The 16237-nt window shown below is 35.3% G+C and overlaps 1 protein-coding gene across 1 annotated transcript in view; it reads left to right on the top strand.

The window, feature by feature from the left end:
- Positions 1–16237, top strand: part of MMS22L (MMS22 like, DNA repair protein) — a 126968-nt gene that overhangs the window by 31127 nt on the left and 79604 nt on the right. The window contains exons 12-14 of the mRNA XM_059399252.1: positions 8756–8875; positions 10775–11001; positions 13055–13558. Of these exons, the coding sequence (XP_059255235.1) occupies positions 8756–8875; positions 10775–11001; positions 13055–13558 (851 nt within the window). The remainder of the gene's footprint in view (positions 1–8755; positions 8876–10774; positions 11002–13054; positions 13559–16237) is intronic.

Below are 16237 nucleotides of genomic sequence, written 5' to 3'. Positions count from 1 at the left end.
AGTAGTCCATTTTCTCTAGTGATCTTTCAATTTTGTCATGCCTTGATTGTATCAAATTAGATTTTATAAGTAGTATAGTACTACTTGCTGGAGTTCTTGAAATCAATTTTGTGGGTACAGTAGGTGGTCATAAAGAATAAATAATATGTTTGAATAGAGCCATCAGTTTGATTATATCTGTTTTCCCCCATTGAGGTAAATTAAAATCTGACCATGCTTATGTGCTTTGACTTTATCTCCAACAGTGAAAGAGTCCATTTGCAATACTTAAAAAACATACATTCCTTATATAGAGCAGTTGTCAAATATAATTGGTAGGCATGCCACTGTAGTTTTAATTAAGCAAATAATGTTCCAAATCTTTTTCTAGCCACAAAGGATTTTCTAGAAACACACATTGTACTTTGTTAGTAAAGAAAACGTACATTGTTTGATTTTACTTCTATAGGTATGATTGAATAGTTTTTACCTAAAACTGGTTTTTTAGAGGCAGTATTATCTAATATTCATGTAAGTTGACAGTAAACATCTGTTCTACCTTTAAAACAGTATTATTGTTTTCAAATGAAAAGGGAGATTTTTGGTTTTATACTCCCTGCTTTTTAAAGCCTCATTTTCTGACATCACAGAAATAATTTTCTACTAGAGACTATGGGGTGAGTATAAAAAGAAATCCTAAACAAGTGTAATAATTTAAAAATTATTTTCGTTTGCCAAGGAGCCTGAAGAGTCCAAGGCTAAAAACAACTTAGAATGTGATTAGATTTGAATGATGTGGGACTGAAATCTATTTTCTTCAGTTTTTATTTATTTATTTATTTATTGGAAGAAGGCAGAGGAGAGGGAGAGACTCTCAAGCAGACTCCCTGCTGAGTGTGTATCCCAGTGCAGGGCAGTCTCACTACCCTGAGATAATGACCTGAGCTAAAAGCAAGTCACTCCTGACTTGAGATGACTGAGTCACCCAGGCATCCCTGAAACAGTAATTTTCTAATTACTAATTCAAAATCATTGTGCTTTTTGGACGGAAGGATCTTACTAGAATACTGAAGTTCAGCTTACTTTATCCTATCCTAAAATTAAGTCCACTCAGGCAGCCTAACCGTCATTATTGAGTTTGCAAATAAATTTTATTCTTCTGATGATTTTTTCTAGGTATTTGTTATGCATAAAGAAATGAACCTCCAATTTTTAAATTGCTATTTTTATAAAATAAGCTAAATATAAATTTATTATATTTATTTATTATAAATTCTAGTATAATTAAAATAGTGTTGTATTAGTTTCAGGTCTATAATAGAGTGATTCAACAATTCCTTGTATTCCTCAGTACTTACTCTAAGTGTACTCTTGATCCCCTTCACCTCTTCCACCATTACCCTGCCCACCTCCCCTCTGGTAACCATCTGTTTGTTCCCTATAATTAAAAAGTCTGTTTTTTTGTTTTGTCTCCCCTCCTTGTTTGTTTGTTTTGTTTCTTAAATTTCATATATGAGTGAAATGATAAGGTATTTGTCTCTCTTTAATGGGCTTATTTTGCTTGGGATTATACTCTCCAGCTCCGTCCATGTTTTTGCAAATGACAAGATTCAATCTTTTTTTATGGCTGTGTAGTGTCCCATTGTGTGTATGTGTGTGTGTATGTGTACACACCATTCTTTATCCAGTCCTATATTGATGGACACTTGGGCTGCTTCCATAATTTGGGTCTAGTAAATAATGCTGCTGTAAGCGTAGGGGTGCATACATCCTTTCAAATTAGTATTTTTGTATTCTTTGGGTAAATAGCCAATAGTACAGCTACTAGATCCAATGGTAATCCTATCTTTAATTTTTTAAGGAGCCTCCTTAGCGTTCTGCAGAGTGGCTGCACCAGTTTGCATTCCCACCAATAGTGCAAAGAAGGTTCCTTTTTCTCCACATCCTCATCAGTGCTTTTTTGTTGTGTTTTTGATTTTGGCTCTTCTGACAGGTGTCAAGTGATATCTCAATGTGGTTTTGATTTGCATTTCCCAGATGATTAATGATGTTAAAAGAGCAAATGTTTTCATTTTTAGTTCAATAAAGGAATTTCATATATGGAATATACCTGAATTTAATATGCCTAAATTTGATCTTTCAAAGTAAAGATAGGAAGGCATTCTTTATAAAGTGGGGCACCTGGGTAGCTCAGTCAGTTAAGCATCTGCCTTCGGCTCAGGTCATGATCTCACAATCCTGGGATTGAGCCCCAAGTTGGGCTCCCCACTCAAAGGGGAGATTTCTTCCTCCTCTACCTTTCTCTCTGTCCCTCCCCCTACTTGTGCTCTCTCTCTCCTCTCTCTCAAATAAATTAAATCTTAGAAAAAATAAAAATTGAAAAGGACTAAAACAGAGATCAGGAGCTGGCACTATGGAATATTCTGGGGTAGGTTTTTCATTAAATAGTTTATGCACACTGGCAGAGTTGAGATGAGACACAATCCACAAGGTCTTGTGAAAAATGCAGAAGCTGAGAAGTATAGCCTCTGGGATTGAGACAGGCAGGTTTAAGGCTGTGTAGGAAAAGGGGCCCACAGGCCTTCTGCTTTATTAAAAAATCTCTAATCAGAGTGCACGGATCTAGATGTAGTCATTCAAACCTCTTGGTTTAGGTAGAATTTAAACTTAACACAAAATTGAAATATATCAGCTTAAGGTATGACATTGAGAACCTGTTGCATTTATTATATGATCATCAAAAGAGTCAATATTTGGTGTAAAAAATGCATTTCTCTTGCAAACAAAAAAGTGACAGCTATTTCTGTGCACGCACAATACTTAACACTTAATATACATTCTTGCACTTAATGTTTATGACAATCTTGTGAAGTTCCATTTTACACATTAAGAAATGAAGGCCTTGGTGGAATTAAAGAGTTTGTTCTAGTTCGTATAGGTAACTGAGAAGTGGCAGAGCTGGGATTTGTAGGATTTTTTTTTTTTTTTTAAATTGGGGGCAGGATGGAGAGGGGTAGATGGAGAAGGAGAGAGAGAATCTTAAGCAGACTCCATGCCTAGCATGGAGCCAGACACCAGGCTTGATCCCACAACCCTGAGATTATGAAATGAGCCAAAATGAAGAGTTGGACTCTTGACTGAGCCACCCAGGTGCCCGTGTAGGATTCTTAGTAAATACTATATTTTCATCATTTCTATTTTAAAACTTCTTTGATGCGATGTGTTTCATTAATATCCATTTTGGTTTCTACCTATTTTGATGATACTTGTGGAAAGCATCTCAGTTTTTCTACATTTTTGTTTGTTTTTTATGTTTTCTCTCCAGTGAGTGTTGAGAAAATGTAAGGTAGGAAAAAATTAATACCCTTGCTCACTTCCCAATACTCCTCCTCATTGTATTTCAGCTCTGTATCTTATTATTAATTTGGGCTAAGATGACTATTTGCTCTATTCCTGGCTATTTTGTATTATATCTCTGAGTATCTGGACTTAAAAGTGGCCAAATTCTTTCTCTCCTTAATTCAGCTGATGTGCACAGACACACATTTTTGAAAGGAAATTTTTAAGAACAAACTAAGGGAAAATGGTTCACAACAAAGATAATAGTGGAATATACAGAACATGAAAATGTATTTTATAATAAATACTATCTGTGATTAATTAAAGGTTAAACAGACTTACCTTTACAGTCCTACATATCCTGCCAGAACTGTGGAGAAAGTAGTATTTTCTAAGTCATTGCATTTTTTTTTAAATTTTTTTATTTTTTATAAACATATATTTTTATCCCCCGCGGTACAAGTCTATGAATTGCCAGGTTTACACACTTCACAGCACTCACCAAAGCACATACCCTCCCCAATGTCCATAACCCCACCCCCCCTTCTACCAACCTCCCTCCCCCCAGCAACCCTCAGTTTGTTTTGTGAGATTAAGAGTCACTTATGGTTTGTCTCCCTCCCAATCCCATCTTGTTTCATTTATTCTTCTCCTACCCCCTTAACCCTCCATGTTGCATCACCACTTCCTCATATCAGGGAGATCATATGACAGTTGTCTTTCTCTGCTTGACTTATTTCACTAAGCATTATACCCTCTAGTTCCCTCCACGTTGTCACAAAAGGCAAGATTTCATTTCTTTTGATGGCTGTATAGTACTCCATTGTGTATATATACCACATTTTCCTATCAAAGTACCATCCATCTTTTTCAAAGAAATGGAACAAATAATCCTAAAATTTATATGGAACCAGAAAAGACCTCGAATAGCCAAAGGAATATTGAAAAAGAAAGCCAAAGTTGGTGGCATCACAATTCCAGACTTCAAGCTCTATTACAAAGCTGTCATCATCAAGAAAGCATGGTATTGGCACAAAAACAGACACATAGATCAATGGAACGGAATAGTAAGTCATTGCTTTTCATTGTAATCTGTAGCCACTAGCAGGAAAAGGAAGGAAAATTTATTTCCTGTCCTTTAAGTAAATAAAAATTCCCTGAGATATGATATTTAATTTCTTCTTGATTGGGCACAGTGGAAAGAACATGGGCTCTGGCCTCACAAATTTTGCTTCAGATCTTGGCAGTCACTAAAAATAGTCTTCATCAGATCTGGTGCACATTAAATGTTCATTTCTTTTCCCTCCTATTTTTGGAAAGGGACAGAGAATGTTATGTAAAATATGCTTTGGAATCATAAATCCTTGCTCCTTCCCAAGTGGACATGGATAAGCTATTTGTAACTTCCGAACCCCAACCTTATTTTCTGTGATAAAGGTAATGAAACTGAGATGGTATGAGACATATAACTAATGTATGTAAAATGTCACATAATGCCTGACAATTGTTTTTCCCAAACTTTGTATATTTTATGATTTAAATATCTTTTTGTAGATTTTATATGTAAAATGAGTATCAGATACCCAATAAAACAAAACAAATTCTTCAAAATGAACCCACTTTAAAAATATAACCTACTTTTTAACCTTGAAGTATAATAAAATTGGTATGCTTTAATTTATATGAGTAGTGTGCCACAGGAGTGAGCCTGGGCCTTGTTTAGTATTTTAATAATAAAATCAAAGAATGTTACTGATGGGTAGACACTTCTCCTCTTTGGTTAAATGAGTACTTGTCTATATTAGAGAAGCTAAGTATCTTTCCCTAAGCTGTAAAACTACTCGGCAAAAAGAGGCACTAGAACCTAGATCTCAGTTTAATTCATGAAATATTTATGGATATTGGACTGTGGCAAACCAAGCACTGTGCTAGACCCTGGGGAAGTTATCCTAATTCTCAGAGAGCTTATAGACACTTGAAAGCAGATAAACATTAAATTTAACAAGGTAAGTGCGGTGACATAGGTGTGCGTAGGATGCTGTGGAGCATAAAGGAAAGGTCACTGTTTGTGGGGAAGTCAAGAAATTTCCTTGAAGATTTAAAGTCTGAGTATATTCTGAAGGATTAATAATTAATTAAAAGAGTTGGGCGGGGGAAATAATTAGAAGAGTTAATGCCTTATCAAAAAGAATCTGTTCATGTTCGGTTTCCTCCATTTCAAATAATTACTTTTATTAATGACCCCAACAGTATTGTATCACCCTGTCTTCTAAGTTTCTTAATATCCTCACATCTACTCAGATTTTTTGTCACTTACCTCACCCAGTTTCCATAGTTATGCTTTATATTTTTTCATTTTTCTTTTAATTTGCATTTTGCCTGTCACTGTTGATCTTTAACATTTTCTTTTTCCACGTCCAAACTTCCCTCCTTAAACAATTTAGATATACACCCGCTTATTAATAGTCATTCCATCACAAAAGCCTTTAATTCCATAGCCCTCACCTGTTTTAAACTTGGAAGAACCTAGTCCTTTCCTACACCCCTGCCAACCTCACCCCCTAACTGAATATTGCTGGAGAATGTCAAATGATCATTCTTATGGACTCCTCTGACTCTGAATTCTTGATCATAGATCTCAAATGGCAGGCAGTTATAGAGTCTTTGCTTTTTTTTTTTTTTAAGATTTTATTTATTTATTTGACTGATAAAGATCACAAGTAGGCAAAGAGGCAGGCAGAGAGAGAGAGGAGGAAGCAGGCTCCCGGCTGAGCAGAGAGCTGGATGTGGGGCTCGATCCCAGAACCCTGGGATCATGACCTGAGCTGAAGGCAGAAGCTTTAACCCACTGAGCCACCCAGGCGCCCCTAGAGTCTTTGCCTTTTGACTCACAGTTAACTGAGCCAAGCATCTTACGTCTTAAATTGCTGAGTAAATAGAACCAGTCATTTGAGAGTACCTTTTTGTACCTTCAGATCTCCCAACATGTGTCTTCTTTTACTTGACCCCTCAATTTGTTCTTCTGTCATATTGGAAGTGTTACTGTTTCTATCAAAAGCTAGTTCCTTTCTCTCTGTACTGGATCTTGTCTCTTAACTATTCAAGGACTGTATATTTCTTAACTTAAATATCTGTTTCCTCACCTCCTATTATTATACCCTCAGCCTATACCTTAAACTTCTGTTTGTGCCATTCCAGAAACTACTCAAGGCCATTAGTAACTTCTTTATTGTCAAATCCAAAAACTCTTCCTTCTTCTCATTTTAACCTCTCAGAGCATTCAATCCTGTTGACTAGTTTCCTTTTCCAAAATATTTATTTTGGTATCCATGATGTCTGTTTCTCTTCTTACCTCATAATTTATATTTAATTCCTCTCCTGTTAATATCTAAATATTGGAATAGCAAAGGGCTCACAGTTCTGGATCGTTTTCTCATTTGCATGTATACTCTTTCCTTGGTTGATCTCATCTAGCCTCATAGCTGTAAAAACCATCAGTATGAAAGTAACATCTGAATCACTAAAACAGCTGGTTTTTCCTTCGGGCTCTAGGCCTATATGTCACATTATCTACATAATATCTCCACTTGCTTGGCCTTTTGCACTCTCCCATCTGTTCGTCCCCTAGTCTTTGCCATCTCAAAAGATGGTACCATCAACTCATTTCCTTAAGCCAAAACCTGGGAATCCTGCTAAATTGTTAATTGCTCTCTTACCTTTGTACCTTCGTATGTCTCATCAAAAACAAACCCATTGCCTCTGTTTCTCAATATATCTTTAAAGTTGTGTGCTTATCTTAACAGTTTCACATAACTGTCTTCTAAACTTTGAGGTGGCATGAGGAGATGGAAGTAGAAGTAGAAAAAGAGTAGGCAGTTTAATTATCTATGATGGAGTAACCATGCATGTTTGTTAAAAATGTGACACACCACCGAGAACCCCGGTCATTCAACAACTATTTAAAGCTTACTATATGCCACACACCTTCACATTTCCCAACATTTCTGCTTTGTATGTATTTGAACTCGAAATCTACTTTTTTGTTACATTGCAATTGTCACTATTTATTTTCTAACTTGGTCTTCCTGCTTCTATTCTTAACATATATTCATTCTCCATAAATGATCACGAGCAGTATTTTTAAAACAATCCCATTACACCTGTGCTTACAGTCTTCTTCTGGCTTCCCAGCATATGTAAAATAAAATCCATACTTCCTACCAAGACTTCCAAAGCCTTAAAGGAAACATGGTCCGTGAATATCTGACTTAATCCTGTAATACCAAACTTACTACTAATTTCTATGTGTCTTCTCTGCCGTGTGTGTGTGTGGTTTTGGTTCCCCCACCCCCCAAGCTTTTAATGTTTGACTCTTTTTCATTCAGTCATTTAGCCCAAATGCCAACCCTCAAAAAGGTGTTTTCATTCATAGCTTCTGATATATTAATAATCTATATCCTCTACCACTTACTTTGCCGCATCACCCTTTTTTGTTTTGCTTTGCACGGCAGTTACAACTGTTTACATTTATCTTGTTTGTTTCATTGTCCTCTTTTCCCAGTCTCCTCCAAAGTAGTAATTTCTGTTAGTGCTTGTACTGTGTCTGACATATCTATTGCTCTCTGCGTAATACCTTAGAATAGTGCCTGGTTTACATAGTAAGCTTTAAATAAATAATTGTTGAGTGCTTCAGTGGTGCAACTTTTTAACAAACATGCATGATTGTTTCATCATAGTAGTTTGATTACTGACTACATTTTTTTTTCACTTCTCATTCCTGTTGTCATTTCCTAAGGGGTTAAAATGCTTGTACTCTGCTAGTCTGTTGGTTTTTAAAAGAACAACTCCTATTCCTAAAGAGAATTTGACCTAATACTTAAGGATGACCCAAGTCCTCTGGATTTGTGTACATCTTAATTATTAGTTCATTTTTACTACTTCATTCTAGTTTGGGTTTCTTTCACATTCCCTTTCACATTCTCCCATTTTCACACTGGGTTTCCTACCATTCAGTTATGAAACAACTATGTAATTTTTTTAAGGTTTTTTTTTTTGTTTGTTGTTGTTTTTGTTAGTTTTAGTAATCTCTATACCTGAGATGGGGCTTGAGCTTATGACCCTGAGATCAAGAGTTGCATGCTTTTCTGACTAAGCCAGCCAGACACCCCACAACTATTGTAACCTTTAAATAATTGTGTTAAAAGTCACGTTGAGTTATGTAGTTCCTGTTACCTGAGTATGTGAGTCGTCTCTAAAGGAAATTTTTAGAAATATACCTTATCCTGATTAGACCTTTTGGTCTGAAAATGAGAGTGGGTATAATTTGGTGATATATGTTCATACTCTTTAAAAGCAGGTTATCCAGTGCAGTATCAAGTAATAATACTCATGTTGCGAGAGCCCATTTACTTTCCCACAATTTCAGTTTATTTTTTAGGACAGTATACTAGAAGAACAATTACGAATGCATCTTCACTGTTGTTTGACGCTTTGTGACTTCTGGGAGCCAAACATTGCAATCGTCACCATTCTATGGGAATATTTTAGTAAGAACTTGGTAAGTCAATAGAGTATGAATTTTTTCCGGGAATTTGAAGAATTTGTATATATGTGAGGAATGTTTTTATGGTTTAATTAAGAATAGTTATTTGTAGAGCATTGACATAAGGGAATGGGCATTTGTGTCCTTTTCTCTTGAGAGAGAGTAAGCAAAGTAGCCAAAATTGTACTAGAAAGATATTTTTTAAATTCTCATTTATTAACATTGTCTAACAATTACTGATTGCTTGCAACACATTGAAAAGTTAATACTATCCTGAATGAGACATAGTCTTGGCATTTGAGTTGCTTATAGGCTAGTGGGCAGATACCCATACATTATGGGGGGAAAACTTCCATTACTGTGGAAGGCCAAAGCACAGAGTATTTGACCCAATGTATAAACTTGTGGAGACTGGGATGTTGTAATTTTTTAACTGAGGAGTGCATGGAATTTACAAGTAAGAAGAAAAGAGCATTCAGGTAAAAGGAACATTATTACGAACAAGTGTATGAACACATAAAAACATGATCTTTTCCTACCATGTCCAGTAGTTCTGAATGATAGGTTTCAGATGACTATGGAGAGAACATATAGGAAAAGTTGGTACACAGGCTAGTCAGGGGCCAGATTATGTGCATGTTGAGTTTTGATTTATTCTGGAGACAAAGGATACCAAGGATGTGACATTTTAGGTATGTGTGTGAGAAAGTTTTTTCTGAAAATTGGTGCCAATTAGGAGTCCAGTATAAAAATATATGCTAATAATGCAGTGAATGATTAAAATAGGGTTTAGAAAGGAGAGGCTAAATTAGGAAAATAAACATCTTACATGTAGATTTATAGAATTTAGTTACCTTTTATGTATTGGGAGAAGAGAAAGATTTTGGAATGTTCGGTTTCTAGGTAAATAGTGAACTCAATCAAGATAGAAAAAGGAAATGAGAGATTTATAAGTAAATTACTAATTTAGGTTTATATATAATGGAGCTTATGAAAAAATGAGAAAAATACCTTTTTTTGAAGCATGATTTCAGGCTAATTAGAGAAATGACCCATTCTAGGTCCAAGGTAACATGTATAATATGAGTCAATAGTGTCTCGTCATATCTGAAAGCAGGAAATATCAAAGTAAGCTGGAGTCCTGTCAAAAGGACACAGGAGCCGATTTGAGGGAGCTCCCATTACCCTCATGCTGGGTAGATTTGAGCATAAGAAAGAATAATAAGAATAATGACTGCTGTGGATTAAAACCTATCAAATACATTTAAATCCTTGAGTGTATGACACATTTAGAAAAATTACTATTCTTAAAAAAAATGCTCATTATTCTGAAAATTATAAATAAAAGATAAATATAAACTATATTTTAGAGTAACCAAATTTCTAAGGAGCTAACTGAGAAGTAATGATAGAATTAGAACTATTTGTACACCTGATGAACTAAGGTATCTGGGCAGTGATCATCAGTGACGGCTAAAACTGTTCAGTGAAAGTTTGGTGGGGATGACTCAGATGAATAGATCAGGTTGACAACACGCCCAGTCTTAACATTACAAAAGGAATGACACAACTTATGTCTCTCTTTCCTAAATTGGAAAAGGCAGTGCCCAGTAGCACCAATGGAAGATTCTTATCAAAAAATTCCACTTGCGTGACTGTGATCAGTCCTCTAGATACAGCTACCAATTTACAGAAGAGAGAGGGGATAAAAGAATACATTACAAGACACTAGGGAGATATAAGCAGCTAAATCGAGATTGGAGACAATTCTACACAATAAATGACCTGATGTAAAAATAAATGGTATTACATAAATGCTGGGAAACTTCGAGAGTAGAAGAGATGAAAGAATTCTTATTTACTCAGACTTGAAACTTTATTAATGTATTTATTTATTTATTTATTTGCTTTTAGAATAGTTCTTTCAGCATCTCTTGGCTTCCTTTGAAAGGCCTTACATATATCATTAAGTCACCCTTGTCAATGCTAGAAATGGTGAAGACCTGCTGTTGTGATAAACAAGATAATGACCTGTATAAATCCAGCAGTAGTTTCACCATTTTCCTTTGCATTTTGGCAAAAGTTGTTAAGAAAGCAATGAAGAACAATGGCCCTCATCCTTGGAAACAAATCAAAGGAAGGTATGCACATGTCTTTCTTTGTCATGAATGTTCACTGTGGAGAAGCATTAGTTACTGTTGGTATTTTTTTAGTTAACTTGTGTTTGGAAGTCTTTGTGGTTTATACATTTAAAATGTATTTCTTAATGTATACAGGACAACAAAACATGTAGCCTTTGGATCCTGCCAATCTGTAATAGGAGCAAACTTAATATCTATAACTTGTAGAGGATTTGAATTTATTTATCTCATCTGTCCTGAAGATTGAAATCCCATATATTAAATTCAGGGCTACCAGAGAATGTTTTTCTTGCCAAAATTAATTATAATGTTATTATATAACTTAATGCATAAAGTTCATTGAAAATTATAAAAGTAGAAAACATCTCCATATCATACATTGGCAGGTAATGGAGTTAACCTATAAAACTTGGTGTTCTTTGAGTCTAGCGGTCCCATAGGCTCTGCTCTCTATGAAAACTAACCAGAGGATAGTGGATGAAATAACTTGATTGTTCTCATTTGGGGAGTATGTAAAACAAACTTTTGGTCATATTCATCTTTTCCCTCTTTTTGGAGAGTTTTGCTTGTTAAGTGGGTATGAATTTTAATTGTCTTCCCTTAATTCTACTTCATTAGCCCTTTTCTACCTCTCTTTGTACCATTTGCTTATATGATTGATGGGAGCTCTTGCAGAAGAGTAAGAAAACTTTGATATTCTAGATAGGGACTTCTCAGAAATCACTAAATGAAGTTCCTATTTGATTCCCATATACTGCTTGCAAGATTATAGTGATAACAGTAGGACTGTTTTTAGAGTATACTTTTCTTTTAATGGTAACTTCTTTGTTAAGCCTCTGAAAATTATGTGGCTCAAATAGGTTTTTCTTTGGTTCTATGTGCCAGTTTGTTTTTTGTTTTCTTTTTAAAGATTTTATTTATGTATTTGACAGACAGAGATCACAAGTAGGCAGAGAGGCAGGCAGAGAGAGAGGAGGAAGTAGGCTCCCTGCTGAGCAGAGAGCCTGACGACATGGGGCTCTATTCCAGGACCCTGGGATCAGGACCTGAGCTGAAGGCAGAGGCTTTAACCCGCTGAGCCACCCAGGTACCCCATGGTTTGTTTTTGAATCTTAAATCATTTTGTGAAAGACATGATATTCAGAACTTTATCTAAAACAAATCACTGGAATGTTTACAGTAAAATTCTTTTTTTCTATTTCTGATCCTTTAATCGGTGAGAGAAAAGTATGTCACCTAGTAAATTATATTAAAACAGGAGTTTTTTAAACGGTTAGTCTTGGACATTTAAACACTAACCATTTTGGGAGCGCCTGGGTGGCTCAGTGGGTTAAGCCTCTGCCTTCAGCTCAGGTCATGGTCTCAGGGTCCTGGGATCGAGCCCCACATCGGGCTCTCTGCTCAGCTGGGAGCCTGCTTCCCCCTCTCTCTCTGCCAGCCTCTCTGCCTACTTATGATGTCTCTCTCTCTCTGTGTCAAATAAATAAATAAATAATCGTTTTAAAAAATAAAAATAAAAAAATAAACACTAACCATTTTTTCTTTATGGGTAGGTAAAAATATTTCCCAGCACTTTGAATTGTCTTAGATATAACTATAACAAGGGTAGGTCTTTGTGACGGGTAGAGGAAAAAAGAATTTAAGGAAAATTGTATAAAATTGCCCTGTTAAGATTTCTTTAGAGCACATCAAATTGTACTGAAAGGAGCATTTTATTTGTCAATAAAAATTTAAAAAGAAAGGTGATTAAGAGTCTAAAATAAAAGGATAAGCCATGTACTATATAAAAAGAACATTTCTACTGTCCTGTGGAGAAGACCATTCAATCCTTTGATTTAATCAAATGTGGTTGCTGCATCACTGAGAAATTTAGAGCTATGGGCATTCTGTGAGTCTGTTTTCAAAGTAGAAAAAGTGACATGGCAGCAGCATAATGAAGAATAAGCTAAATTAAAGTAATGAAACTGTCATGAGTATTGAATGAAATGTTATTCTAAATGATTGATACTGATGAATGAAAATTTTATACAAGGAATTTTTTTATGTTTTGCAGAATATATTCTAAATTCCATCAAAAAAGAATGGAAGAACTGACAGAAGTTGGTCTTCAGAACTTCTTCAACCTTTTTCTACTGTTAGCAGCTGTGGCAGAGGTGGAAGATGTAGCAAGTCATGTTTTAGACCTCCTAAATTTCCTTAAGCCTTCCTCTGTAACATCTTCCATCATTTGGAAGGGTCAAGTGGCATTCCTCTTGATGTATACCCAGAAAAATCTGGACATTGGTGTTTTGGCTGAGAAATTTTCAGGTGCTTTCCGAGAGAAGGCGAAGGAATTCTTGGTATCTAAGAACGATGAAATGGGACAAAGAAAGACTCTCTGGATACTTCTCTCCATCTATATTGATGGTGTTCAAGAAGTGTTTGAGACTAGCCATTGCTTGTATCCGTCACATGAAAAACTGCTTAATGATGGATTTAGTATGCTTCTGAGAGCTTGTCAAGAATCTGAACTTAGGACAGTACTGAGCTTTCTACAAGCTGTTCTGGCCAGAATCAGGTATGTTTTTCAATAATATACTAATTCATTGATTTATTTTATGTCATCCCTTATATTAATTCTACCTTAAAATTTTCCTTTTGACATACTCATGAAATCCAAATGAAGAGAGAGGAGTTGGTTTTACTGCTACAATGGCATAAATCAGTACTTTTCAAACTATTCCTTTGAACAGTAGTTCTTTAAAAAGAAAGCTCATGTGCAAACATATACACCTAAATGAGCACCTCCAGTGCAGTCCCACAACAACGCTTCTTCACCCTGCCTTCCCTTCCTACCTCTCCTAAGAGAGTATTATTACCCAGAGGAATGTTTCAGATATTCTAACCAAGACCATGAGCTCAAACCTGAGGTGGATTCTACTGAAACATGCATTTTGGACTCATAATGACCACATTGTGCCATTTATAAAAAAAAAAAGGTAAGTTTCTCTAAATTATTTTGCTGCAGAGCTGTAGCCTCAACTGCTTAAAATACATTCAGCTGAAACTATTCTGAGACGAAAATAAGACTGTTGTATTTATAACACCAGTCACCCATATAAAACTTAATGTTTTCAGAGCCACTTAAGATGGATATACCCAGACCCAAATAATAATGGGAAAGTATAGTAGTTATGATATTCATTGCTTTTAAGGCCCTTTTCCCATATGTTTTATCTTTGGAGTACATGTTCTTAAGAAGTTAGGTATTACCACTCAGTGTAGTTAGTCACTATCTCTGAAAAGTTGTGTAAAAGTTATGTGTGAAAATACGATTTTTTTGAAACCATGTCTAAAGTTAAGGAAGAGATTGTTTCCCTCTTTGTAATACCACTTTACAAAAAGTAGTATCTGGTTATCAAAGGTAATTAAGTTGACAAATTTTTTAAGTTTGGAGAATTTATTCATTACTAATCTTAATTAATAATTTACTTAGTTTGCTTTTTGTTGGACTGTGCATTCATACTGATTAATCCGTAGGTTTTCATTCTTCATTAGGTATTTTGTCATTTTTAGTATTTGCCTGCCCCCATCAGTTTAAGTTCTAAAGGTTTAGCCAAAAAAATAAATAAAATAAAATATTTTAAAATAATATAAAAAGTAAAGGTTTAGCCAAAGTTCTTGATCAGATAATCATCCCTTTGTCCCCCAGAGTGAGGCATATAAAAGCAAGAATTTTAAAGCTCTGAAATTTTGAGATAGATGGATAGATACATAAGTAAATGAATAACCAACAGCATTAGAAGACACTTCTACAAATTATGGATCTTTTCTGTGAACCACATTTGTTTTTAGTCTAGTAGATTTTATTAACAGATACTATACTTTCCCAAGTATTCATTTTGTTAAATTTTTAAATAAATGTTAATAGTATTTCTCCATGTTTCTTGGGCAAAATTAGAAATTTCTATATTCTGGGACCACTTTTTTTGTTTATTTATATTTATCTGAATATACAGAATAAGAAGAAAGGAGGGACCTGGTGTACATCATGCATATTATGGAGCTATAGCCCCTAAGATTTTTGGGTAGAGGGGTAGAAACTGAAGCCGGGAGTGTGGGCATCCTGGGAAGAGGCAGTCATGGAAACCAAGGGGGAGAATCCATATATTTTTCTGCCTATTACACTGAAAATGCACATTTCCTTTTAAACACCTTTATGATTTTATTGCTTTTTACCTAGGGTTTTGTTTGTTTTGTTTTGTTTTTTAAAAACAAGGATTCATATCCTACAAACACTATTGTAATTTTTGAGTGAGAAGTTATGGGGAATCTTTTTTGGTTGTTAATTTTTTTTTTTTTAATTCCAAGTGCTATATATTTTCATCATTAAAAAATGTAAATAAGGTATAAGGTGACAAGTAAAAGTTTCTTTTCCCCACCTTTACTTCTTTATTCTCTAGTTTGGTTGTTCGCAACAAGAGGTGAGTTTCTCACCCAGGGGACATTTGGCACTGTATGGGGAACTTTTTGATTGTAATAGCTTGGTCAGGCACTGCTACTGGCAACTGCTGCTAAACATCTTACAAAGCACAGGGTACCTTCGCCACAAAGAATTATCTGGTCCAACCTCTGAAGTTGAAAACACTGCTTTAGGGGCACGTGGGTGGCTCAGTCAAGCATCTGGCTCATGACTTTGGCTAGGGTCATGATCTCCTCGGTCAAGCCTGGGTCCACACTGGTGCTCAGCAGGGAGTTCATTTGAGAGTCTCTCTCTCCTTCTCCCCAACCCCCATGCATGTGTGGCTGTGTGTGTGTGTTTGTGTGCACACGCACACATGTGCGCACGCACTCAAAAAATAAATAAATCTTAAAAAAAAAAAAGAAAAAGAAAACATTGCTTTAGTTTTAGTCCAGAGAAGTATAGTGGTTTCTCATAGGATCTTCCAGATTTTTTCACGTAATATTTCCTAGATAGCTTTGTATGTTAGTATATGGAAACCTACCTAACTCCTTTTAATAGCTACTTAATGTTTCATTATGTGGTTGTACCAAACTTTATTTAACCCATACCCTAATAATGGGAAGTTATATTATTTACCATTTTGTTCTTGTAAACATAGATCTATTTATTTATTTATTTTTTTTTAATTTTTTATTTTTTATAAACATATATTTTTATCCCCAGGGGTACAGGTCTGTGAATCACCAGGTTTACACACTTCACAGCACTCACCAAATCACATACCCTCCCCAC

Source organism: Mustela nigripes, chromosome 5 (assembly GCF_022355385.1).
Source record: "Mustela nigripes isolate SB6536 chromosome 5, MUSNIG.SB6536, whole genome shotgun sequence".
Lineage (NCBI taxonomy): Eukaryota > Metazoa > Chordata > Mammalia > Carnivora > Mustelidae > Mustela > Mustela nigripes.
This window is presented reverse-complemented; position numbering and strand designations above follow the sequence as displayed.